Consider the following 27,970-nt stretch of genomic DNA (forward strand, 5'->3'; position numbering starts at 1 on the left):
GTGCAAATAATTATCTTGGGTAAGGTGGTGGTGGTGAAGTTACAGGAATCTAAAATGAGAGGAATGATTTCTTCTTGTCATTCCTACACACTTGACACACCAGCTGAGGCTGGAAGAGAAATACATAAACTATTATTAACTTTGTTATGGTAGTCAATACTGGTAAATTTTTCAAGACAATACAGGGAGGAAAGAAGGCTGTGACTAACAATTAATTTATATTTTCCATCTCTTTCCTTACTTTCTTTTACATCTGCTTACGACTAACAAATGTGCACTTTTATTTTTTTTTATTATTATTATTATTTTTTTAAATATGGGGAAATCCCGAGCTTGACCCTGAAAAATCATATAGCGCTGCTAAGTGACAAGAGTGCTACCTCTCCCAGCAAGGCAGATACCTGGACAGGGTGCAAACTCTTGACCCTTTAGTCTCATGTCAGGCACTCTACCACTGAGCCACCCTGGCCCCTACCAGTAACATAAAAGAAGCCTATCACGGTGTGATAAGTAAGAGTCACCTAGGAAGAGGCATTATGAAATCTGTGAAGCCAACTAAAAATTATGGCCCTTAGTGACTGATTTTTTTGTGCAAAGCCAAAACCCATTTTTCCATGCTTGGGAGGATGTTAAGTCATCTTAGATAAAGGTATTTGCATCTCCCCTTGAGCTAGACATCGAGGCTGCATGAGTGTGGGAATACCCTTGACACAGCCATGAGTCATGAAGACTCCTTTTATAGGCATTAATGTCATAACACAATATGTGGTAATTATAGGCATTAGTATATATCATAGCACAATATGTACCACTTGCACAATGTGCAGTGTCTAGTGTTCAGGTAGAGACGTACACATCTGCTGACCCGTTACGCAGCAAACACGTGGGGTAACTGCCAAAAGCTGGTTAGCCCATGTGGCGGAAAAGTACCAGACATTACACTCTGAGCAGTGTATATTCCCAGAAATTGGAGGAGATAGTCAGAGGACCAGAAAGAACCATACAGGAGAGAAGGGGAGACAAGAGAAGGAAACTGAGAAGACAGGGTAGAGTTAGGAGGTTCACTGTCACGCTGAGAATACATGGGTCATGTCACTATGTCCATTACACGAATGTTACAACTGTGTCATAATAAAACCCCCAAACCCCAGAGAGCCTGTGCCTCACCTTCACTTACCATACAAGATAGACTGATGGGCATGTGAGACCCACAACGAGCTAACCAACGCCGCATGACTTTATATTGGTAGCAGCCCACGCTACTGGTGACAGAGGTGCCTCGCCAATCTACAACTACAATCCCAGCTTCTAGCTACAACTACTAACTATGTTTGGCAGCAGCAGAGATCTATGATACTCTACAATACCTGATGCAATGATTCTCCACATCATCCACATTATCGACACTGGTTTTCGTCTGTCTACCAGGCTACCTACATACCTCCCTATCTGTCCTATTAACACTTTATTATGTTTACCAAAATAATCTGAAACCACAATGCAGATGGCTTCAGTGGTAGACACAGCAGATAATTTTCACTTTGAAACCACAACTAAAGTTTCAGTAATGTGGTGTCTGTGAACTGAAGTACCAAGCTGATATCAAGACCTTCCATATACAGGTAAGCCCTTAATTCACGCGAGGGTTACGTTCCCAGACCCTTCGCATATGTGGTAAATTCGCGTATACATTCTGCCCTTGTGTGCACATAATTACGCATGTCTACTAAGTATATTACACATGAATAATACTGTTTATGCACTACATACACCTTATAAACTAGCATAAAGTATGAAAAACAACAAAAATGTAAGAAATTTAACACTGAAACCTGACAGCACAAGCATAGGTGGAGACACTTCAGCAGTCTGGTGCACAAACCCTCACTGCCTCCCATATGCTACATTCTGCCTTCTTTATTGTCCAAACAGTTGACTCATTCACCCCAAACATACGGTTCTGAGCCAGTTCACAGGTGTAGGTGGAGACACTTTAGCACAGTCTGGTGCACTAGCCCTCACTGACTCCCGTATGCTATGTTCAGTCTTCTTTATTGTAAGAACAATTGACTCACCACAAACACACGGTTCTGAGACAATTCACCATGAAGTCAATTCACCAATCAAAACATGGACGATTCCCTGTCATTCTATAATTATACTTATTATTGATTAATTAATACTTAATAACTAATTTTCAGGGAGATTTCATAACTCATATAAGTAAAAAAATAGTGTACTGTACTTGCTAAATAAACTGGTATGTAAATAAATGACGGGGAATCGTCCTGACGGAGAATTGTCGCCGACATTCCTCCCTTAAGTTTGTCCAACACTTTAACTTTCTCTGTCAGCAACATCACTTTATGAGTCCATTTTGGTGTGTTACCATATGCATCACTAGCACTATGCTTAGGCCCCATGTTGGCAGACAAGGCAAGCAATCACTGGAAGGCAGAAAAATAAGCCACAAATAACGATTCGCGAGTCATGCATGGTTCGACCGTCGGATTCAAACTGACTGTGTGGTGCATGGTAGACCAACCTCCCACACACACACAGACACACACACACACATACATATATGTATGCACACAGGCAACAGGTAGGCATTTTTATATTTTATTTATTTCTCGTGTATATTAAAATTATTTATCTGAATACTATAATTTTGTTTTAATCATTGTACGAAAAATTCGTGGATAACCGAAATCGCGTGAAAAAAGTTCGCGTGAATTAAGGACTTACCTGTACAGTGTTCACAGATCTGTTACCACTCTTTTATGTGCCAACTCACCTTTGCCATAAGTGGCATATTCCAGTCCCACACTTGGAGGGAACAGTGAAGGGAAAAATGGGTCAATGATTGCTTGGGCAGGGGACATTGTTAAGGTGTCCTATAACATCTTATTTTTTCCTCTCCCCACATAGGTACTTGCAACACTGAAGGTACCATAGTTGGTTATGGCCACCCTGTTTCCTATATCCCCAGGGCTGGTGTCTAACTGGTGAATGCATTTCAGTGGTCCCTTACTGTACATGGAGTGTCTGGCAGTGCAGCTGGGAAGAGTAACCTGCTGTCTTTTCTTTTTAAGTAAATAACAGCCAAATCCCTTTTCTGTCAAGGTTTCTCCTGGTTAGTGGGTTGATTCTCTGCATTCTGCCAGATTTTTTTTTTTTTCCTCTCTCTCTCTCTCCAGTCCCTTCTTGTTTGTACATATGATATGCATTCTTGGCTCCCACACAAAAATAAATGAGTTTACTAATGAAGCTATCTAGCATTTTAGGAGATGGGAAAGGGATGCTTAAATTTTTGAGAAAGTGGTGGTGAGTGGATGTCATACCAAGATCCAGAGTTTTTGGATCTGTGCAACATCCTATGGAAGTAATGTGTGTGACATAATGCACAGTGGATCTCACATAAATCCAAAGTTTTGGATCAGTACTGTATTCTGTGGAAGTAGACGGTACGTTATACAGTGGATATGAACCTTTCTGGGTAACATTGTAACTATCCACTTTCTGTGCTGGCTGATACAGTACATCCCTCTAGTACGCGCCTATATGGGTGGCAGAGGACATCGCGTACTAGGAATTCGCATACTGTACTGTGAATACATAAACTTATGGGAAAAATTACATATGGGCAGCACCCCCCTTCATGGGCAACACTTGAGACACCTTTCAGACCTAAGTATTGTACTATACAGGGAAACTATCTGACATATTACCTAAGATAAAGTAAACCAACAAGATTATGACTTTACTGGGTATATCAACAAGGCTATGGCTTAACCAAACCAACAAGAATATGGCTGCTCACCTTTACCCGTTATCGCTTCTTGGGGGGGGAGGGGGGGATGTCGTGTACTCGGGGTAACCCCGGATTTGGGCCACTCTTTGCTGCCCATCTCGCTTACAAGGAGTTCAATTTGTGTAGTAATAAAAAATACACTAAAAAAAACAAAATAAAAAAATAGGTTCTCGCATACAAGGGGGATCGGGTACTTGGAACTCGCATACTGTGGGGATGTACTGTACTTATATTTTCCATTGAGTGATCACCTGGCCCAGCAACCCAATCCTAGTAATGTTATGGGACCTACATCCACAGTTACTTTTTGATGGATGTGAGAGGAAAGCTGTGTGAGTCAGCTTTAATTTCTTTATTAATTTTCCTGAGAATGCCAGTCAGTCTAAAGAGAATAAAAGGGGGTAACAACTTTGAGGAGCAAGAAAAGGGGTAACAACTTTGAGGAGCAAGAAAAGGGGTAACAACTTTGAGGAGAAGTAGAAGAAATATTGTGGGTTAGTACCTGTGTGGATGCCCCTGCAAACTGCTGTAGAAACGCCTCTTCTGGAAGGCAGTGTTGGTGGTACACATGACGACAAGAGAACACCACCAGGCTGCCACCACACACATCACCACTGCTGCTGCCCCCACGACCTGTCATCATTAACATCACCCATTATCGTCATCACCACAGTCATCACTCACTCGTTTTCAACACTCACTATCATCATCATCATCATCATCACCATCACTATCATGACCATCATCACTTTCATCATCATAATCATCCACTCTTTATCTCGACTATCATTATTGTCACCACGATCATTATCACTGCTACTGTCATCACCATCATCACTGTTTCTATCCTGTATGTGGGGGGAGGGTAAAAATCAGCAATAACAAAAATCATCACCATCATCATCATTCTCATCATCACCACCACCATTTCTGACACTGCTCACCATTTCAAGTTCAACTTTGTAATCTAACCCAATTTTTCATAAACAGGGAGAGGTGGGAAGAGAGGTCTGGATGATACTGATGATGATGATGATGGTGGTGGTGGTGGTGATGAATGATGATGATATTTTGAGGAAGGCATTAGCAGAGTATAATACAGTAATCTCTTAACTCTATAACCTGATTATAGAAAGAAATTGATAAGTTGTGAGAATGTGTCAACTCATTGGATTAAAGAGCTTGAAAAGTGCAGTTAAGATGTACTTAGAGAGAGAGAGAGAGAGAGAAGCAGGAGGGTACAGAACTAAAGCACCTTTGTATATAAAACTTAGCTATGATATATAAACTCACCAGAACTAAGAACTTTCTTGTTGCAACCAGGACACTCAGTATCACCTGACAAGAGGAAGAGAAATGTAAGAAAATGGCCAAACTAAATATTCATTATTGTACATGTTAAAAAATGTCATTGAGGACACCTTAACTGGGTCTGTCAACCTAACTATCTACCGGATGCCTTAAAAGCCATAGGAGGTGGCCACAAACAAAATTAATTATCTTAATGTCACTCTGTCCTCCGCCATTTGACTGTCCACCCACCAACTCACACCCCCCTCCTTCATATATCTCTTCACTCCCCTCAATCTCATCTTTGGTCTCCCCCCGCCCCCCACTTCACTCATGTATTCTCGCCAGTCTCTCATTCATCACTGTTTCTGTATGACTAAACCATCTCAATGTATTTCACATAACTGGGTGCTCCTGATATATTTTGTTTTGTCATTGAGGAAACCTTAAATGGGAGTAAATGTGGTCTGTCTCCAGGTGGATCTGAGCCCAGCTCAGGAAAATTGGTACACACACACACACACACACACACACACACACACACACACACACACACACACACACACACATGCACTCACGCATGCACACATGCATGTGCGCACACACACACACACACACACACACACACACACACACACACACAATTCTGCATATACTTTAACCTCACAAAGATTCCTAATCTATTTCATACTGGTCGATGACCATATGTATAGTCAGTTTGTTTCCATTTGATGGAACTGCGCCACTCTTAAGACTTGAATACTAAGTCATGGTAGCATGAAATCTGATGAACCTTGGCTATGAAGTAGGAATGAGTCTCCTTGGTTACTAGTCAAATTTATCTTCTAATCTGACTACACTTAGCCATGAACTGAGCTGAAAGGAGTTAGGAATCTTTTTCCGATGAAAATAGACTGTTGTACAACTATCTATCTATCTATTGCCAGACGCCTCAATCCCGTTTGGGGTGGCCACAAACAAACCGCCTCCAAGTCGCCCTGTCCCCCGCCATTTCACTGCCCTGCTCCCAACTCACACCCCCCTCTCTCATATACCTCTCCACCCCATCCCTCCATCTCATCCTCGGCCTCCCCCTCCCTCTTCCCCCCTCCACCTCACTCACACACACTCTCTTCGTCAGTCTCTCACCCTCCATCCTCTCCACATGGCCAAACCACCTCAGTGTGTTCCTCATAACGCTTCCTATCACATCCACATCCACACCACAACGCTCCTTTATATCCTCATTCGTCAGCCTGTCTCTCCACGTGACTCCACAGGCTCCTCTTAAATAACTCATTTCCACTGCTCTCACTCTTGACTTGTGTCCTTCCAACAATGTCCAAGCTTCACTTCCGTACGTTAAAGTTGGTATCACAATACTGTCATGTAGTAACTTTTTCACTTCCATGCTCACTTCCCTGTTTCTTATCACTGCTTTCAAGGAACCAGCAACCTTTCTTCCCTGCTGTACCCTTTCAAGCACTTCACCCTCCAAACCTCCATCCTTACTCATCACACTACCCAAATACTTAAACGTACTCACATTTTCCAATTCCTCACCATCTAACCTCGCTGTACATTCACTAACTTCACCTCTCTCAAAGACCATCACTTTACTCTTCCCTACATTCACCTTTAGGTTCCGTTTCTTACACACTCTCTCAAACTCATCCACCAAGCCTTGCAGCTCCCCTTCGTCTTCACTCAACAACACATTATCATCTGCAAACAACAGTACAGGGAGTTTCCAAACACTATCCTCTCTCACCAGGGCCACTCCAACATCCACTACCCTACCTTGTACCTCTTTTATTACCCCATCCATGTACAGATTGAACAACCATGGAGACATGACACATCCCTGTTTCAAACCAACTTTCAAAGAGAAAAATTCACTTAGTTCACCATCCACACGCACTGCAGCCTTCGCACCATCGTACATACTCTTCACAGCATTCAACAACTTCCCATCTACTCCATATATTCTTAACACTTTCCACAATCCTTGTCTATCCACCCTGTCATATGCTTTCTCCAAATCCATGAAAGCCGCATACAACTTCTTTCTCTTCTCTAGAAACTTTTCCACTAAAGATCTAAGAATGAATATCTGATCTACACAACCTCTTCCCTTCCTAAAGCCTCCCTGTTCTTCTCCAACTAATTTCTCTGTTCTTTCTCTAACTCTGTCTATAAGTATCCTACCATACACATGAGTTGGTTTGACTAGTAACCAATCAACTCATTCCTGTCTCAAATGAGGCTCATCAGACTCCACAACCACAAGCTGATACTCACCTAACTACTGGAAACAGTATCATATTAAACCAACACAGGCTCTGACTCACCATACACTGGACATGCTGCATTTTGTGTGGCCAACTGTTTGTTAAGGAGTTTGGTGGTGTCTGCCACCATGATTCTCTGGCATCCTGTCCTTAGCTCAATCTGGGAACAGCAATACAAAAATCATCATACATGGTGCTGCAGAAGGAATGGGAGATGACAGATGAGCACATTCTAACTAATACGCTGTGCTGTATCAACAAGGGTCCAAACTGATGACTTTAAAGGTGAATTATGAGGGAGGCCATTTTTGCCCATGTCATCTGTAATTGTAGCACCATAAAGGCTGAGATTTGAATCCATGTTGATATAGCATTTTTTGCTTTGAATTACCTCATCTGTCATTTCCCAAACTTAGCTATGCCCTTTCCAACCAGGACATCCTCTATAGTATACTGAAACACAGCATCATTAGTCTTAATCCATTCACTTTAGTAACATCGTATTCATTTTATTCTTGCTACTAAACACTTTTCTTCATTTTTGGAGATACTTTACTCTTTGAACTTAAAGTGTTAGATATGGCATTCATTAACCCTTTCAGAACAGGAAATCTCTAAAGCTAATAAAAGTGGCTGGAGGGAGGAAAAAAGTCACTGGATAAAAGGGTTAAACAAAAGCTGCATTATGCCCATTTCTCAACATCTAATTTTTTTAAGTTTAATGAATTTTAACATCACAGTCAAGGAAGACTTACGACTCATTCATACCTATAGTCAGTTTAACCTCTTTAACATGACTGTAAAAATTCTGACACCAGACGATATAATTTACCTGTCAGGACACCCACAGGTCTGAAAAGGTTGTCAAGATCTAAAATTTTATCATCGTAATCATTACCATAACACTGCTTCCTGTACAGACATGGAGCTGAGAAAATTCTTTTATCTTGTGGGACTACATTAATAAAAATAAGAGAATGCACAGTAGGACTAAAAGAAATGTGACTGATGACAGAACTTTCTGAAAAAAACCAACACTGTACGGTACCTACAATGGAAAGGAAGAAAGGATCATAATAAAGTGTTTAAACAAAGGCAACCTACCTGGAGGTGATAGTCTTGGAGAATTTTGACAAGAGCATCCCTGAGGCCAGGTATCTCAAGGCCACGGGGTATTCGCTGGATGATTAGTAGAGGGTCAATGTGCGTCCCAATGTTGTTTAGCAGCTCTCGGATGCAGTCTGTGGGAGGATGACAATTTATGCTGAACTGTCTCATTTACATAAACAGCTGGTGCTAGAGAGACATCTTCATGTCATGACACAAATATCACTGGGCATACACTGTACATATTAATGTGTCTGAACTCCCTCCCTATACTCCAGAAAGGAGGTTGGTGGACTTCAGACAGGCAGCTTCAGATTCCAGTCCACTGGGCTTATATTCAAATGAGGCTGAGGCCACAACAACAATGACAAACATGAAGCCACGTCAGCACCGCAATATTGCATTAACTCAAAGTTAATAATAATGAAGTAGAGATTACTAGAGGTACTCAGGTAGGATAGTGTTCTACTGAACTGTGTGCTTCATAACTCTGCAGCTTTACAAACTTATCTTTCATTTTGCTCACCACAAACGAAAAAGCTCATACTATATTTATATAATTAATATACTAATAACTGAAGGACATTTTCTTACCTGGTTTATCAAGAGCATAGTTGATAAGTCTACTCCAGAGGTCGACATCATCGTGTTCTTTACAAAGGCGTATGGCCCAGGGAAGGTCCTGCTCTTCCTCCAGAATGAGGCGCAGTGACTCCATACTGCTTCCCATGCGGTCCAGCAGGTGTATAGTCTCCACGGTGAGGCTGCGGCTCTGACACACCTTTAATGCTGGCCCCAAGTCATAGCAGGAGGAGTGCAGGAGCAATGGCAGCAGTTTGGGGCGGTCAAAATCAGCATACAGCTCAACCAATTTACTGTGATATGGCTTGCTCTGCTCCCGTCGCCGTTCGTATAAACTATCCAGGTACTTGTATAAAAACTCCTCGTGCTGGGATAGAGCCATGACCACGCTTTCAGGAGGCACGACTGTGATGTGATTTATGCAGATCTCCAGTGTGGCCATGGCATCGAGGGACATGAGATCCAATACATGCTTGGTCACACATGCATACAGGTTGTGCTGCCCAATCAGATGGAAGACATCCTTGTGTTTTAGCTTCAGGTATATGGCCAGGGCTTTGTCATGTTTGTCGATGTTGGAGTACAGGTGGGCCAGTGCGCGTAGGAGTGTGAGGTTGGAAGTGTTGCGTGCTAGGGTCTCCAGCACGGCGTTGATGATGAATGACACATTGTACAGGCGCCCGGGCCAATCCTGGACTACTTGAAGGAAACCCTGTGCAGAGAAACATTCAGTGGGGAGTGAGGTATTGACAAAAGTGTACAGTATGAGGTGGAGGGGGAGACCAAAGACAAGATGGAGTGGACAGATATATGAGAGATGAGGGCATGAGTTGGAGGTAAGGCAGAGGACAGGGTGCCTTGGAGGTGATCTGTTTGTAATGTGATAAAGACACTGACAATAGGCAGGTACTGCTTATAAGGTGAAGAAATAGGATGATGTGAAAATGACAGAATGTGAGAAACATGATACCTTACTTTTCAAACTACCCGTGTGGTGATGTCTAAGCCAATATTTTGACTGAGAAATATCTGAGGGGTTTTGTTATGAAACTGAGAGGTCTGAGAGAAGTAACCAGGATTCCCATTAAGGAGTTGGGGTCATATAGTTTTTAGTCAGCACATTATCATGGTGAGATATTTCCTACTTTTTTTTTTTTTTTTATAATGCCACTGTCTTATGTGTGCTTTACTTCTATACAACAAGCTATGCCCTTAGGATGGATATACTTGGGGTCACAGAGGATTTTTAGCAGACAAGTTGAGGTCTTGCCAAACTTAACATACTGGCTTTAAGGGATGTGGATTCCAGGTATGACGAACAGCAGCTTAATATCTTAGCTGCATAAGATGAGGTACACCTATATGGCCACAACATAGCAGTTTCCTGAGTTACTGTAAAACCATTTGGCTTGGAGTTTCCTTACCTGATGATCTGAGTGCAAGAGGTCAAGGAGGACAGTCTGGTAAACGGCAGGGTCAAGTGGTCCGAGGGGGAGGTGTGGGCTGAGGATGCGCAGCTGCCTGGCTCTGTTGAACCTCACCACTGCCCCCTCCCACAGCTGCTTGTCCGAACCCATGATCTGTTCACACAGGCCTGCTGCTTCTTGGTACTTCCCAGTTGACATTAGGTGGTCCAGATACACTTGTCCCACACTCTGCACAGTGTATTTCTGGACCTCTCGTGATGTTCGGACCAACTGATGGAATTAAAAACACTGAATTAAACAGATAATACAGTACAGGTACATGCATGCGCTGGCTGCTTCTTGGTAGTGCCTGAATGACATTTCCTGGCTGAGATACACTTGCCCCATAATCAGCATGGTGTATTTCTGAACCTTTATCATGGATGCTTGAGTAAGACGTATTGGACAGAGGTACACTCTCCCAAAAAAGTATCAGCACAGTTGGGTGCGATAGTTGTGAAAATGAGCAACTTCTGCAGACACATATGAGTCTATAAATGTGGTGCCTCAAAACATATACCACCCAGTAACTGACTCTTTTTGCAAGTGTGAGTTCTAATAATTGCAAAATATAATAATTACAGGTTGCCACATATATCACAATGCTTCATGCACGTTTCAGAATGATACGTGCTGTAAGAGTGCCAATACCTTTTTTAGAGGGTGTACATGTTATGACCCACAGATGAATAATACTATGCACCTCAGTCCAGTACATACCATTTAGGGTCAATGAATCCTACAGTGAGAAGGGGGAGGCGCTGGCTGAATCGGTAATGAGGTGACCTGTAGTCCTAAGGAACCCAGGACCGAATCCCCACTGAGGCAGGGAACAACTCAAGGCTTTGAATTTCATAAAAGCAGACCCTACTGATCAACCAGAAGACCCACCGACATGTAAAAATAACCCCGCTAATACCAGTACACCAGTCCTGTATGGGACAGCCCCAGCATGTACGAGTATTCAATATGGACGGTAGGTGTTAGTGCCGAAGTGGTGACATGTGGAGGTGTATGGTATGCAAGAGGACTACTAGGCCTTGGAAATAGGCTGCCACACATTAAAAAAAAAAAAAAAAAAAAGTGTCCAACTCTGGGCAAAGGCTTCAGGTCCTATTCCAAGGCCCAGTAGTCCTCCTACATACCCCTACATGTCACCACTTTGGCACTAACACCCACCGTCCATACTGAATACATGCTAGGGCTGTCTCATGCAGGACTGGTGTATTGGTATTAGCAGGGGTATTTATACGACATGTCGGTGGGTCTTCTGGTAGATCAGTAAAGTCTGCTTTTATGAAATTCAAATCCTTAAACTGTTCCCTGCTCAAGCCAGGATTCAATCCTAAGTCCATTAGGATTGTAGGCTGCCTCTCTACCGATTAAGCCACCAGACTCTACAATGGTGAATTTAAGTACAGTACTGTTCTTCTAGGCAGGTGTTGGAGAGGGCCCTTCATGTGGTGGCACTGATATCACCAAGCTGCTCTGTTGCCCTGTTATACAAATGTCCCAAATCTCCCTCCCTGTCCCCCCAAAGAGGATTGATGGACTGTAGGAGGAGGGGATCTCTAGCTTGCAGTGTATTGGGTTGAATTTCAGTTAAGCCTGGGATTGCCACTACTACTACAACTACTACTACTACTACTACTAAGAGGCAAAGAGTCATATTACTAGATGGCTTCAGATATTTTGTAGCAGCTCTTGTTTAACCATTTATTTTACACATTACACCCCATGGCACTATTGCAACTATGTCAGTATTAAAACAATATAAAAAGGCTTCCAAGACAAAGTTAGGGAGTAAAATATAAAATGAATCGTGACGGCAGAGGTGCTACAAACCCTCCTATGCCACACAGTACAGGCCAAAGTACTATCTATCTATCTATTACCCAACCTGTAGAGCCTCGTGGTGACGGTTGTGGTTGATGAGCCAGTGTATGCGATCATCAGCGGAGCGAGGTTTAGCCACTACTACATCCTGTGGACTCACTATGTAGAACTGACTGTCTTCCACCAAACATTCTGGAAGAGGACGCATTTTTTTGGTTAAGTGGAGGGGGAGACCAAGGATGAGATGGAGTGATGGTGGAGAGACAGGCCATATGAGGGGGATGGGGTGTCAGTCAGAGGGAGGGTAGACAGATAACAGATGACACAGTGACATGGAGATGATTTGTCTGTGGCTACTATTTACAGGATTAAGACATCTAGCAACAGACAGACATCAATAGATAGACACACAAATTGAACGATCACCTAAAGGCGGCTCTCCACGGTGCTCAATATCTAGCAGCCAACATATTCAGTCCCTTAAATCTGAGGTTGCACTATATGACCTATCCCAAGTCTTTTTCAATCTGCCTCTTGCAACACTTTCCTTAACATTCACACCTCTCACCCTCTGCACCCAGCTGTCATCCTCTACTCTCTTTGCAAGCCCCCCAAATCTCAATCTACCTCTTCTCATTCCTCTAATTCAGTGACATTTTATTCCTGCCACGTCTGGATGACTTTATTCACTTTTAATAGATTTTTCAAACACGAGGGCTTTGAGCAGAGTTAATTAATCCCACAAATACAGAAGACACGTCCTAAACTGAGTAAGAGTTTTAGTGTAAGCAAGAATCTATTTATCTGTTAACTGTCAGATGCCCTAATCCAATATGGAGTAGCCACAGACAAATGCCTCCATGATGCCCTGTCCTTTGCCATTTGGTTCCCCTTCCTCTGACTCACATCCCCCTCTCTTGAACATCTCATCACTCCATCCTTCCATCTCAAGTCTCTACCTCCTCCTCACTCACATACACTCTTCTAGTAGGTCTTTCATTCTCCATCCTCTCCACATGACTAAATCACCTCAAAGCGTTTCTCAACACTTTCAATCACATGCAAATCAACATCACAACACAGGAATAAACTTTTAAAAATTTGTAATGAGATTCATGAGGTTATAAACAAGAACAAAATAAGTAAACTAAGTAAACACCATAATAAATAAGTAAACTAAGTAAACACCATAATAAATAAGTAAACTAAGTAAATACCATCATAAATAAGTAAACTAAGTAAATACCATCATAAATAAGTAAACTAAGTAAATACCATCATAAATAAGTAAACTAAGCAAATACCATCATAAATAAGTAAACTAAGTGAATACCATCATAAATAAGTAAACTAAGTAAATACCATAATAAATAAGTAAACTAAGTGAATACCATCATAAATAAGTAAATAAAAAGCAATACAGAAGAGTATATAACAAGGAGTGTCCATAATTAGTCAAAAAAGAATGTAAAGTCCCCACCTAAGTGATAATTGGCTGGCTTGTAGTCCTGGAAGCACTTGATCCCCAACACATCCTTTGATATCTCCTCAAACGTGCCCTGCAGAGGCTCCAGGACGCGCATCTGGGGCCGCCGGGCGTCTCCCGGGGTGGGGCTGGTGGGGGAGGCTGGGGCAGGGGCAGAGGCGGTGGTGGGGGTGTCTGCCTGTTTGTTGTATGCCAGAACCACTACATGTTCACCCAAAGGACCCAACCCACACACGTAGAAGTCCGTTGTGAACATGTACACTGATGACAAATACAAAGAAAATAGAGGCAAAGATTAACTGAGTACTGTATATATATTTGTGTGCCATGATGATGATGATGTATTTTTGTGTATATATTGCATCTATTTATCTAAGCATTGTGTATGCTGGTAGGTAGGTATATCTAATTCCCCAGTCCATGAAGATTTTCCTAACCTGAATAAATTAATCTGGAGTTAACAGGAGGTGATGGTGAGGAATAAGGCTGGTGGTGACGTGAAGGAAAGAGTAATGGTGAGGGTGAGGGTTAGGGATGGTGGTGAGGTGAAGTGAAGGAAGAAGAGAGTGAGGGTAAGGATGAGGAGGGATGATGGTGATGTGATGGAAGGAAGACAAAAACAGACTATAACCTATTTCAAGGAAGTATGGAGAGTGAGAGACTGACAAGGAGAGTATATGTGAGAGGTGCAGGGGGGGAGAGGGAGGGGGAGGCCATGGATGAGATGGATGGATGGAGTGGAGAAGAATAAGAGAGAGAGGGGTGTGAGCTGGGAGCAGGGCAATGAAATGGTGGGGGACAGGGTGACATGGAGGTGATTTGTTTGCGGCCACCCCTTACGGGATTAAGGCGTCTGGCAATAGATAGACAGGTGGGGGAAGTGTGAGGATGAAGGTAGGGGTGAGGGTTGGTGTGGGAGTTAGGTAGGTAAGGAAGACATTAACCATCCACTCACCAATTTCAAGGTAGTATGGTGGCAGGGTGAGGGTTGGTGCTGGTGCGAGGTGGGCCTGGGGTAGTGATGGGCGTTCCCTGACACGACACACCTTCACAGAGTCGCCCCAGCCCACCAACAGTGTGTGGGGGTCACGCCAACACAGGTGCGGTGGGTACTGCTCACTTGGTAGTCTGTTACCAAGACAAAATACTCTAATAAAATACCGGTTACAGAAAAAAGCTCATTTGGTAATCTAAACAAATGAAAAAAGCTCACTATGTAGTCCATTACCAAGACAAAATACCCTAATAAAACACCGGTAACAGAAACAAGCTCATCTGGTAGTCCGTTGCCATAACAAATTACTGTACAGACAAGACAAATGAAAAAAATCTCATTATGTAGTCTGTGGCCAAGACAAAATACAAAAGAAACAAGAAAAAAAAAGCTCACTTGGTAGTCTGTCACCAACACTGAACACAGTAAAAGAAAATGCTTTGCTCAGTAATCTGTGACCAAAACACATAATACAGGAAAGAGGGAAAAAACATAAAACAATAAATTATTACGGTAGGTCCTGATTTGTATAAAACTGTGAAAAGGTAAAGAGTAGTACAGCAGGGTAAACCTAGACAGCCAACCAATTTAATCATGATTCTAATCCTATTTCTGCCTTATAAATGGGGTGGATTGATTCAGGTATAAAAGTGTTCTCCTGGTGGTCTACAGGTGGGATATGGGCTACAAGAGAGTCTTACGTTGCTTAGGAACTTCAGCTAAATAAAATTATCTGGCCATTGTGAAAAAATACACCGAATAGTGTGAAATGCTGGATATTGCATTGTATCCCCCATCAGCTCAATATTGGGCATTGAGCCAGATATTGCATTACTATCCATCTCAACCCTCTACCCTAAAAACTTTCCCATGAGTAAAAGGTGAAAATTAGGCAAAAAATACAATAATGATACAATATAGTAATACAGCACCGGTTGGCTATAGTTTATGAGCCGTTTGAGATGTCTTAATGCCAAATATTGCCAGTTACATCCCGTTCCAGGCCAGATGTTGTGTAATTTTACCGGATATTGCTTTAATAGAGCCGAGCCAGCAGCACTGGATATTGCATTGGGCCAGATATTGCGACGACAGGTAAATGAGAGTATACTGTACTACAATCTCCCCGCTTCTTGTAATGTCAGAGGCTCTCTATCAAAAATTAGTTTTCTTGCTGTTCAGAGGAGGGAGGGAGGGAAGGACAGCTGAAGAACACTGGAATACTGAGAAGGCAAGATGGAGGAAGGATGAAAAAGAAAAAAGAAGGATAGGATGGAGGAAGAGAAAGGGTAATTATACTGTTGTGGTTGCTGGTACATACGCAAGGCTGTGGTCACGCTTGATAAGAGTAATGACAACCTTGGTGTTCATATCAGTAACACGGACCCCAGAGTCATTAGCCCAGGCCAGGAACTGTCCACACCATCGCATCGCCCGTGTTGGACCGCCACCCTCACCCAGGATAGTGGATCGCAGCTGCCCAAACATGGCCTTCTCATACAGGGTCACCTTTGTTGTTCCTGTGGAATAAAACAACAAGGTTAAGTGGCTAAAGAAATTGTCTGGTGTCTGAAAGGATGACTGTTCCATCCCAAGGTGATGCAGGGAACAGTTTGATGATTTCAATTATGTCAAACCAGACAACTGATCTCCCATAAACTTGTCTGTTCTCTGAAAGAAGCAAGGCATCAGAGATGATGATGATAGTTTGTCCATTTGAGGGGGAGGTCCATCCTGTCCACTTGAGGGGGATTTTCATCCTTTCACATTTTTTTTTTTTTTTTGTAAGTCGCTCAACAGCAGAATAAGACAATACAGTGACTTTGCATCCTTTCCATAGCACTTTGTGACTAGTATTGTATTTAAATGTTAATCGCTAACCCATTCATTTAAGATGGAAGGATGGCAATTTTAGGCCAAGTTAAATCAGACAGAGTAGCTACAGTACATGGCTGGCTATCAATGACCCTGTGAGGTACTACCATAAGTGTGAAATGTGTCTACAAGCTTAGTAACTACTGTAGACATACTTACTGTATCACTTTTTGGCAGAAAGTTCAGGCATAAGTAAACAGAGTTAAAGATGAGACTCATAATATCAAGAGACTTAGTAAACATCTTAGATTTTTGTTTCCAGTTTCTCTTCATCACTGGGAGGTATCGTGCATGTTCTAGTGTTTGATTAAGTGTCTAGCCCACAAAAAAACTGTACCATGGCCAACCCTCGTACAGCTATGGGAGGTTTCTTTAAGAGGAAGCATTGTATTATTTTGATCTCTGACTGAAAATTATCAAATAATATGAATGTCACTTTTCACAAGATAATTTTCGGTGAAAATACTATGCTCCATCCTCCTCAAGGGGGAATAAAGGACCTGATGCTGGAGGGACATAAACACTGAAGGTTCCTTTAAAAAGAGAATGTTACTGGCAGGTTTTTTCTTTGGTTGCTACTGCATGTTACTTCAAGCCTTTTAAAGTTTTCAAGAAAATAAAATAATAAAATAATAATGATAAACCACTGTCCTGAACAAAGATTGTAGAAGTCTGGGTTGAGTGTCATTCTTCTGAAATGCTGTTGCTGTCCCTACTGTCCCAGGTTCATCTGGACCTGAACCCACTGGACTGCATGCAAGATCTGCCCTTTCCAACAGTTCACCCTCCTCCTTTATGACGACAGCAGTGAGTTGAGGGACGTTTATCTAACCAGGCAACTCCACCACTTAGTTATACTGGTGCCACTGTGTGAAGGCATCCCTATCCAACATCACTTCTGACAGTATCAAGTCCTCTCACATGATTGGTTGATTACATTAAAATGATCATCCATCCATCATCCAATCATACGTTGCCCCATGAGGAGCGTAGGAGTCCAGGGCTAGGCAGTTAGTCCTGACATTTAAGATGAGAGTGACCAACCTCACTCATCCCTGTGTGGCATTACGTAAGCAATAAACCCCAACCACCCCTTGGATATAAACCTTCACCGGCTTAATCCGATTGGAGCACAATAATTACCCACTAAACCACCAGGTGCCAAAATTTGGTTATATGGTTACCACCCAGCGTAGTAAATGGTTTCCTGGTGTACAGGAAACCATTTGGCTTGTCATTCAGTGTAGGGTCACCTACAGGCAGAAGGAAGAGAAAGAATGAAGGAATGAAAGATAGAAGAGGGAGTGTAAAGTCACCTGTAGGCAGAAGGACGAGGAAAGAATGAAGGAAAGAAAGATAGAAGTAGATGGAAGGAAAGAAGGATGAAGGAGGGGACAGGGCAGACACCCGAGAGCAGCACTACATTGAGTGAGTGGATGGTGAATGCCCCCACCTACCACACATGGGAACATAAAAACCAAGGTCACTGTCACCACACAAGAGTAAAAGCAGAACAAAGATAAAATATATACTGTACATATGTGTATGGAAACATATACATCCATCCATTCATCATCCAATCCTACATTGCCCCATGAGGAGCGTAGGAGCCCAGGGCTGGGCAAGTTGGTCCTGACATTTAAGATGAGAGTGACCAGCCTCACTCATCCCTGAGTAGCATTAAGCAAGCAATAAACTCCAACCACCCCTTCGATATAAACTTGCACCAGGTCAATCCGACTGGAGCACGTTAATTACCCACTAAATCACCAGGTGCCATAATTTGGTTATATGGTCACCACCAAGCATAGTAAATTTTTTCTTAGTGTACAGGAAACCATTTGGCTTGTCACTCAGTGTAGAGTCATCCACAGGGAAAAGGAAGAGGAAACAATGAAGGAAAGAACGACAGAAAAGGGAGAGTAAAGTCAGCCATAAGCAGAGGAAAGAGGAAAGAAAGAAGGAAAGAAAGACAGAAGAGGAAGGATGGAAGAGACGAAAGGGCAGACATCCAAAGCAGCACTACACTGAGTGGATGGCGAGTGCCCCCACCTACCACAACATAACAATATAATAAATCAAGTCAACAGTACTGACTGTGAATTCCCTTTAAAAAATCACAGACACACCACTAAATAATGCATAAAACAACTACACTTAAACCTATGCATAAAAACTAAAGCTGATAGAGAAGGTCTGCTTCCCCTAAAATGATATGGCTGCTCCTCCCATCATAAACAACTCCCCCCTCTGAAGGTCTGAGGATGATGCCATACTAATCATCCATAACCACACAACTGCTAACCTATGACAAAGCGACGTCCTGAACGAGGCTTGTGGTAGTTTGGATCGAGCGCTACACTTCTGACTGGCCCCTCCATCAGCAGGCTGTGGCAATTGTCTGTTGAGTAAAGCCCCTGCACCACCACCTGAAAATATACACATACTATAGATGAAGATGTAGGCTCCTCTTCAATATCATGATGTCTTTCATACCTTATTGTTGCTCTATCCACATGCTTTTATTTCAATTATGGGATATTTTGATATGGAGGAATTACATAAAACCTTAAGTAACTCCTTCACCACCCAAGACCAATCCTAAAAGTTTGCTATATATTTTTTTTTTTTACCTTAATCTGGCCCAGATTTTCATTCCTTTGCAGTTCATTTCATGCAGGTCAGTGGAAGAGGGGAACACTACTGTCTCTCTACATCCTACCGTACCACTTCTTCATGACTAGCATCATCAGCAAGAATAAAGCTGACATCATCCAGGTTTAAGGGGCTGGCAAAAGCAATAGTTGTAACCCCAGGTTCATCTGATTGTGAACCTAGCAGACTGCAAACTGTAGAATGTTCCCCCTCCCCCTTGTGGCTCACTATCCCCCTTTCAGGGGATGGCAAGGAAGGCGAAGGGTATTATGATAACCAGGCAGCAGAGCTGCCCAGTAAGGTCAGTGCCACTGCACAACTGTCTCCCTAGCATCTTAAGGGATTAAACTCTCACATTATTGCCTGTATTCTAGGCCATTAGGAGCTTTGCGGTACTTGTAAATCAGTGATCTATTCACCACATTACACATCATTATCATTTTGTATCAGTATGTCACTACTACAAACTACAGTTGAGGTATGCAGCCAGATAATGTGCCCAGCTCAGGGAAGATGGACACCCCTGCCCTGCATAGTCCTGGGTCACCCTTGAGTAAGGTGTAGCACCTGTTAGTCCTCTAAAAGGTTAGGTGGATGGTTACCAATGTCCCACGAGGTACTACCATAAGAGCGATACAGGACCAAAGCCCAATTGCTAACTCAATCACATTTACCATGCAGTCAAAGTTTGAGTTGAGACATCATCATCATCATAATATCCTGTGTTGCCCCATGAGAAGCATAGAAGACCGGGGCTAGGCAAGTTGGTCCTGACGTTTAAGGTGAGAGTGACCAGCCTTACTCATCCTTGAGTGGTATTACGTGAGCAATAAACCCCAAGCACCCCTTGGATCCAGTTGGAGTGCCTTAATTACCCACTAATCCACAAGGCACCACAATTTGGTTATATGATTACCACCCAGCATAGTAAATGGTTTCCTGGTGTACAGGAAACGACTGCTCTTAAATATCTATACACAGTTTATCCTTCATATTTCCTGCACCCTGCCATGTGGAAGGACTCTATTCTGACTCTGGGGAGGTGCGGACAGCAGCTGCTTGCTTGTGGTCAATGAGTCTGCTTGGCCAGACAGACTTGGGTAGATTAGCAGCAACAACAACAAACTACTGTAATTTCTCACTGAACATGCTTTCACTTTGCGTGTTTTTCACCACAAAGCTGTTAATTGAATAGGAACACTTTTCACATAACCAGTGTCCAAACTTCAGCACTCAGGATGTGTAGTGAAGGGTCAGGGTTGATACAATTTACACTGGCTGATAACGGTATCAATATATCATTGTTTCCTTAACTGTTTATGAACTTTAACATTGAGTACACAGTGATTACACCCTACAACAACATACAGTATTTATTCTCATGTTTATTCCGTCGAGCGCTAGTGAATTCCCAAAGGAAGAACTGACGATTTTGATTTTTCATTACCAATTTTTGTTGCTGGAACATAATCCTCACTTAATGTGGTTTTCACTTAACTCAGTAGTTTTTAGGAACACTTTTACAGTGTTAAGTAAGGAATTACTGTTCTGTCAATGCTGTATTAAAATGACATATGCTGTACATGCGAGTATGATGAGTAACACGTACCGTAAGTCAATAAGGAAGAGATGCTATGAATCCTACTAGGCTACCTTGGCACTGTACTTCTCAGTTATGGAGGCTCCGCAGGATTCCTAAGTGTTTCATCTAACTATCTATCTCTTGCTAGATGCCTTAATCCTGTCAGGGGTGGCCATGAACAAATTGCCTCCATGTCGCCCTATCCCCTGCCATTTCATTGCCCTGCTCCCAGCTCACACCCCCCCTCTCATTTACCTCTCCACTCCATCCCTCCATCTTTACCTTGCCAACTTCTTCTGTGTTATTTAAATACAGTGCAAACTCTCATATCCAAAATGCCTCATTCCAAAGGCTTATGGAAAATGGAATATTCTGGAAGTGGAATGATAATGAACACTGAGAAAATGGAAAAAAAAAAAAAAATACTCCCTCCAACTCACAACCCCTCTTCTCATTTCTCTCTCCATTCCACCCCCTTCATCCTTTGGTCACCCCCTCCTGTTCTCCACTCCACCCTTCCATTTCATTCCTGGTCTCCCCCTCCTCTTCTTAACTTCATCTCATTCTTGGTCATCTCCTCCTCTTCTCCACTCCATCCTTCCATCTATTCTTGGTCTCCCCCTCTTCCTCTCTACTCCATCCCTTCATCTCATCCTTCGTCATCCCCCTCCTCCTCTCCACTCCATCCTTCCACCTCATCCCTGGACTCCCCCTCCTCTTCTCCATTCCATCCTTCCACCTCATCCCTGGACTCCTTCTCCTCTTCTCCACTCCATCCCTCAATCTCATTCTTGGTCTCCCCCTCCTCTTCTCCACTCCATCTCCTCCTTCATCATCCCCCTCCTCCTCTCCACTCCATCCCTCAATCTCATTCCTGGACTCTCCTTCCTCTTCTCCACTCCATCCCTCAATCTCATTCTTGGTCTCCCCCTCCTCTTCTCCACTCCATCTCCTCCTTCATCATCCCCCTCCTCCTCTCCACTCCATCCTTCCACCTCATCCCTGGACTCCCCCTCCTCCTCTCCACTCCATCCCTCAATCTCATTCCTGGACTCCTTCTCCTCTTCTCCACTCCATCCCTCAATCTCATCCTTTGATGCCCCCTCCTCCCTCACATACACACTAGTAATCAGTCTCTCATTCCTCTCCCCTGATAAGGACACACAGCGAATACTGCACCTTTCTATCGTGGGAGCAGGAGGCGAGGTAGTCTCCATTGTCATCGAGGTGAAGCATGGTGACAGGGCGGGAATGGGGCCAAAATTCACGCACTCGGTTGCCTTGGTGGTCCAACACGTGTATGTGCCCACCATTAGTGCCAACCACCAATAGCTGAAAGTAACTGCAATCATCATCATCATCATCATTTATTAATATTGTCATCATCACCAAATATATTACACAACCATCATCATCATTCTTATTATCACCATGATTACTGTTGTCCTCATCACCAAAATTATTATATAACAATAAACACTGTCATCAGCATTATTATTATTGTCATCATCACCAAAAAATTACACAGTCATCACCATCATTTTTATTATTACCATGATAATACTGTCATCATCACCAAAATTATTATACAATCATTGTCTTATTAACACCATTATCATCATCCCCACATATGTGAAATGACCATCACCAAAATTGCCAAAACCATCATTAATGTCATCTTAATTCTGTTTTCCATTAACCTCTTCAATCAGATGGCATATTTCTTCTTTCATTCTTGCTATCTCAAGATGATTTAATTTAACTAAAAAAAAAAGATATTTCATTATGAAGGGAATACTGAAAACTTATGTTAATTCCCACAGTTTGAAGAATTTTTCCTACGCCAAATTATAGTCATCTGTTAAAAAAATAGTTGCAGGAAGACCAGTATGATAATGTCCTTGGACTAAAGGGGTTTATATATAGTGGGTAAGATCCAGAAACCCAGACACAGAAGATCTGCACATCATTTTCTTTCAGCACTGTCTATTCACTAACTTTCCCCCACTGTATGACATGTTTAATTGTATTTGCAACCAATGGTTTACAGTGATTTAGTCTGTTCATTTATAAAGGCTCCAACATGCTTGCATGCACTGGCTTTGGTTGCCTGATGGCAGCTCTCCATACTGCTCAATCTCTAGTAGCCTCACTAATCAGTCCCCTAACCCTGATTTACTGTGATTCAGGTAAGTTTTCACTGTCTTTACGAGATTAAACTGAAAAGTAAGCATTGTTGGTGGAGCACTGACTGAAAATAACAGAAGTAAGTCATCTTTATACACATAGCTCTATCTCCCCACACTCCTCCTAGCCCATCACCACAACACAAAATTCACCACCACACCAACACAATACTCGTATATGTATTTCTGAGTTGGCAGCAGTACACAATATTCTGTCTTTTTTGGACTCTCAGTCATCTCAGATTTTCCTCATATTCTCCCTTCCTCCTCCTACTTAACACTGCAATACTAAACCCTCTACTGTACCATAATCTTTTCACTTTCACTTGGCCTAAAACTGTCATCTCTCCTTCCTAAAAGCTGCATCATAACAACAGATCAACACGAAGTCACCAAGTACAGTACATACTATGAAATGGATGTAAAGCCAGAGCAGTCTTTTTCTGCCAATGAGCTATGTGAAATAAGGTGCAAAAAAATGAAAATCTGGGCCAAGTTAAGGTGAAAAGAGTAAAACAGACAGCATCCTTCTGAGCTGGCAACAATACACAATGCTCCAACCCTCTTCAGAATCCTTCACTTTAGCTTCATATTTCATTCTGGGTTTCTCTGCCTCTTCCTAGCTTAATATCCTAACACTAAACCCTTGACCATGGTGACCCAAGAGACACATCGTACTTTTGCATTGGAAGCGGTGCATGAAGCCCCAATCCTCCTCAGTACTTTCTCCTCTTGTACTTCTGCCTGGGTTTCTCTTCCACTGCATCCTTCTACCTTACCATAACACTAAACCCACTATCATACCAACAAACACAGCATACTTTTGAGTTGGCAGCAATACAAGATGCTCCATCCCTCTTCAGAATTTCTCGTAGGTCTCCACTTATCCTCTCGTACTTCAGCTTAGGCTCCTCTTCCTCTTCCTCCTCCTCTTCAGAGCTACTGCCCTGCTGCTCATCTTCTGTGGGTTTTCTGGACTGGTCTGCCTGTTCCTGTGACAATGATGATGATGATGATGCCCCAGATGTCTCCATGGCCTGCAAGATAATAACATGTGATAAATGATTAGGTGGATGTGCAGTGTGTCCCTGAGTGTGAGGCCTTGGAGGGCTAGGTTTACGATGGATGAGTTGAGAGGTAGGATGGGACTAGAGGGTATTGATGTTTTGATGAGGAGAGGTAGATTGAGATGGATTGGGCATATGGAGGGGATAGGGGATGATAATTGGGTGCAGAAAGTGAGAAGTGTTAATGTTAGGGGTAGGGCTGTGAGAGGCAGACCGAAAAAGACCTGGGATTAGGTCACTGAGCGTAACCTCAAGGATAAGAGACTGAGTAAGGATGCTGCCAGAGACTGAGCAGCACAAAGAGCTGCCATTAGGTGACTAAGGCTGACACATGCATGCATGTTGGAGCCATTAAAAATGAAACAAAATAAAGCAAAATGAAAAAGGGAGAATTTTTCTACACTAGAATAAGTAATCAGTGCTTTACAATTGTTTAAAATTGTGCATTCTTCTGTACTCCCTATCAGAATTTATTTACAGACAAGGAGAATGGTATCAAAATGTTTAAGCTTAAGCATCAGATATACTTCACTAATTCTTATTTTTTATTACAGGTAAGGTACTTTGTATTTATTTACATACTGTATATATACATATATTTTTTTCTAGTCATGACTGCTTCCCAATTAATATCCCATAAACAGTAAAACCTCACCATAAGAGTCTAACTGGGGGACGCCTGATCCAATAAAGCCAAAAATCTGTTATGGTACCGTACAGGCTGTTGAATGGTCCCATCATGAGGTGGGATTTCAAGCACGTGTTTGAAAATAAATACAATAAGTACCATACAACAGCATATTCTAGTACAAAAAATGAAACCTATACCCATTTTACACTAACCTGGCCCATAATTTTGCCCTTTTGCGGTTTGTTGCACATCCCTGTCATTGCACTTCTTCATGAAACACATGTATTGCCACCCAATGCACACCATTTAACAGACATTGTTCATTATAGCTGACGGAAGTCCAGTGGTTTTGTAGTGCCCGTTAAATCCAATATCCTATCTACTGAGGTTTGTTAAATGGAAGCTTCTTTCCACTGTATTTAGCTCAGATTCACAGTTTCTCCTCATTTGTTGTGAGGGAGTTCTTGAACTCACCCAGGAGGCTATGTTGCTAGCCTGACATTTAACCTAACCTTACAGTAGCTTGTAAACCTACCCAAAATTAAGAGGAGTTATGCCCAAGTTAGGTCATGTTATGCCTAATTAGGTCTTGGTTAAGTTCTAGTGAATTTCAGTAAGCCTTGGCAATTACACAAGAGAATGGACACATACAAGTATAAAGAAAGTGTATATTCGGAAAGAAAGAATTATTTGCCCTATAAAAAAACAGGAAAAAAGGAGAATATAAACTTGTAAAGTATTTCAGCTGCTAAAATAATAATAAATGAGGGTTAGAGCGCTCCTCTCTGACCGAAGGGTCGGAGGATCGAATCCACCCAAAGGTCATTGGTAGACATCAGGAAGGGTATCCGGTCATAAAATGCTACACGCTCCAGTCCAAAAGTCCTCTACCCAGGGGCAACGCCTTAGCCCTTTGGGGATACCTGGCGTTTAAAAAAAAAAAAAACTGAAACACAACTTTTCCAAATACTGACTATGGTTTCACTTAAACTAAAACAACATGCTTCAGCAGCAAAAAAAACAGTACAGTACCAAGGATAGTACTGCCCCTCCCCCCCAAAAAGGCCTAGTGGTTTACTGGGTATATAATTAAGGCACTCCAATCGGATTAAGCCGATGAAGGTTTATATCCAAGGGATGGTTGGGGTTTACTGCTCACCTAACACCACTCAGGCATGAGTGAGGCTGGTCACTCTCATCTTAAATGTCAGGACCAACTTGCCTAGCCCCGGGCTCCTACGTTCCTCATGGGGTAACGTTAGATTGGATGATGGATGGATGGATGGAATAAATACCCGGTACAGTACACATAAACTACAAGTACCATACAGTAAACTCTTGTATAAAACATGGTACAAATCCAGGAGGGTACTCATGAATATAACAGACAGTTGTACATTTTAAAGACATTAATGATAAGACCTCATCAATTTTACATGCAAACAATAGCATTTGGCCAACTACCATGGTGGAATTTCAGGTCAATTCAGTCATAGCATCAATCTGTCACCAGTTGTTTATTATAATCTGCCTCACCTAACTTAATGTACACTAATTTAACTGAACTAGAACAACTCAGAGATGTATGGGTTTTGGGGCTAGGCTAAATAGACCTCTTGACCCCCACAGGACACCACCCTAGCGTAAATAACCTAGCCTAACCTTACTGCCCTTTGTATCGTACAAGTTATTTCGGCAGCATTTGGGTGTCATAAGTGAATTACACTAAATTTGTTATAAAATTTTCAGTATTTTCAAAAGAAAGCTCTCCTAGACTTTATTCTACCATATTTAGTGGTCTGTTAATAACTAACCACAAGTGTCACTAATGTGCTTCACCTTTACTCTTCACATTCATTATGGTACAGCTTGTATCAGCCAATGCAGGAGAGGGATCCCTTCAGAAGGAGGCAACAATATTTCAGGCAGTGGGGGTACTCAGTCTTACAAACATCCCTTCACTTTTTCTCTTTGGTTTAATTTTCCTTCACTGTACCCATGTCTGTCGGTTATATATTTTGTTGTGTTCAGCGACATTATAAACCTAAATTTGGGAATTACTGGGGGGAGGGGAGGGTCTTCTCTATGACATTTCCATCATAAATGTGTCTTTACGGAGGTTTCAATATCATCCCGTAGGTAATTTCTTCAGTCAAGATGCACAACCTTCACCCTGCAACGGCTTCCATCCCCAGTGGTGTCGAGGTGGGTGAAGAGACCTAAGCTATACTTTCTAAGGTAAGCTGCTTTTCATGTTTCTGCAGCTTTAGGTTGGGTTAACTTTTGCCTGGTTAATGACACTGAGGGGGGGGGGGAGTCTGGGGAGGTTTTGTCCCCCCAATTAAGACATGGTTTTGGTTGACAAGTTAGTTAGGGCAGGTCGGGGTTGTTCATGGAGGTTTTTCATGAATTACAATTAATTTGGGTTTTACTCAGTATCTGACTTCAGGAGAAATATTTTGATTTTGCTGATTTTATTCCATATCTGACTTCTCACCCCTGAAGGTGTAGGAGTCATTTGCAATAAAACTGAGTAGGACATCAAAATCAACCAAAAGCCGTTAAAAAAAAAAAAAAAGTATTACTGCAGTTTCAGACAGTCACACCCTTCACTTAGGCTAGTTAGGTTACATTGTTAGAATAGTTAGGTGTGATCAGTTAGGTTAGTTTAATCAGGTTAACATAGTTGGGTAAGATTAGAAGTAAAATCAGAATAACCTTGACTGTCCAAAAATGCAAATTTACAAGAAAACCATGGGTGCAACATGGTAAAATAAAATTCCTTCCATTCCCCCTGAACGGTGGAGTGCAGGAGAGGGGCAGCTTCAGCCTGTAGTCCACTGGGTTCACATTCATATGAGCCTAGGGTTGCATGGCTGCACCTGCTACTATAGTAGTGTCTCATACTTACAGGCACTGTCACGTGTCCTATCAATGATGAGATAGGCCAGTTAATTTCTAAATTCTTACAGACTATTGAATGTAGACAGTACTCACCAGTAAAGAGGTTGGTGATACTTCAGCTGCTCAAGAGTTGGCCTGAAAGAGTGATCACGGCATGAATTCAGATCATAATTTACCAAAACCACGAGCAATGCCTGGGACTAC

At 42.3% G+C, this 27,970-nt stretch overlaps 1 protein-coding gene across 1 annotated transcript; it reads right to left on the reverse strand.

Moving 5' to 3' along the window:
• lt (vacuolar protein sorting-associated protein light) lies at nucleotides 1-27,916 on the reverse strand. The gene is made up of 15 exons (XM_080273951.1): nucleotides 27,860-27,916; nucleotides 23,986-24,201; nucleotides 22,158-22,310; nucleotides 19,047-19,170; nucleotides 16,188-16,386; nucleotides 14,828-15,000; nucleotides 13,867-14,133; nucleotides 12,451-12,578; nucleotides 10,509-10,781; nucleotides 9,097-9,796; nucleotides 8,500-8,636; nucleotides 7,456-7,555; nucleotides 5,108-5,152; nucleotides 4,317-4,447; nucleotides 1-109 (listed from the first exon to the last, which is right to left on the reverse strand). The coding sequence occupies exons 2-15, from the start codon at nucleotides 24,196-24,198 to the stop codon at nucleotides 50-52; spliced, it is 2,703 nt and encodes a 900-aa protein (XP_080130077.1). The 5' UTR covers nucleotides 24,199-24,201; nucleotides 27,860-27,916; the 3' UTR covers nucleotides 1-49.
• Between the last annotated feature and the right edge of the window lie 54 nt (nucleotides 27,917-27,970).

The sequence above is a fragment of the Coenobita brevimanus genome, chromosome 56, assembly GCF_032717465.1.
Source record: "Coenobita brevimanus isolate Jiangsu-jjx chromosome 56, ASM3271746v2, whole genome shotgun sequence".
In the NCBI taxonomy this organism is placed as follows: domain Eukaryota; kingdom Metazoa; phylum Arthropoda; class Malacostraca; order Decapoda; family Coenobitidae; genus Coenobita; species Coenobita brevimanus.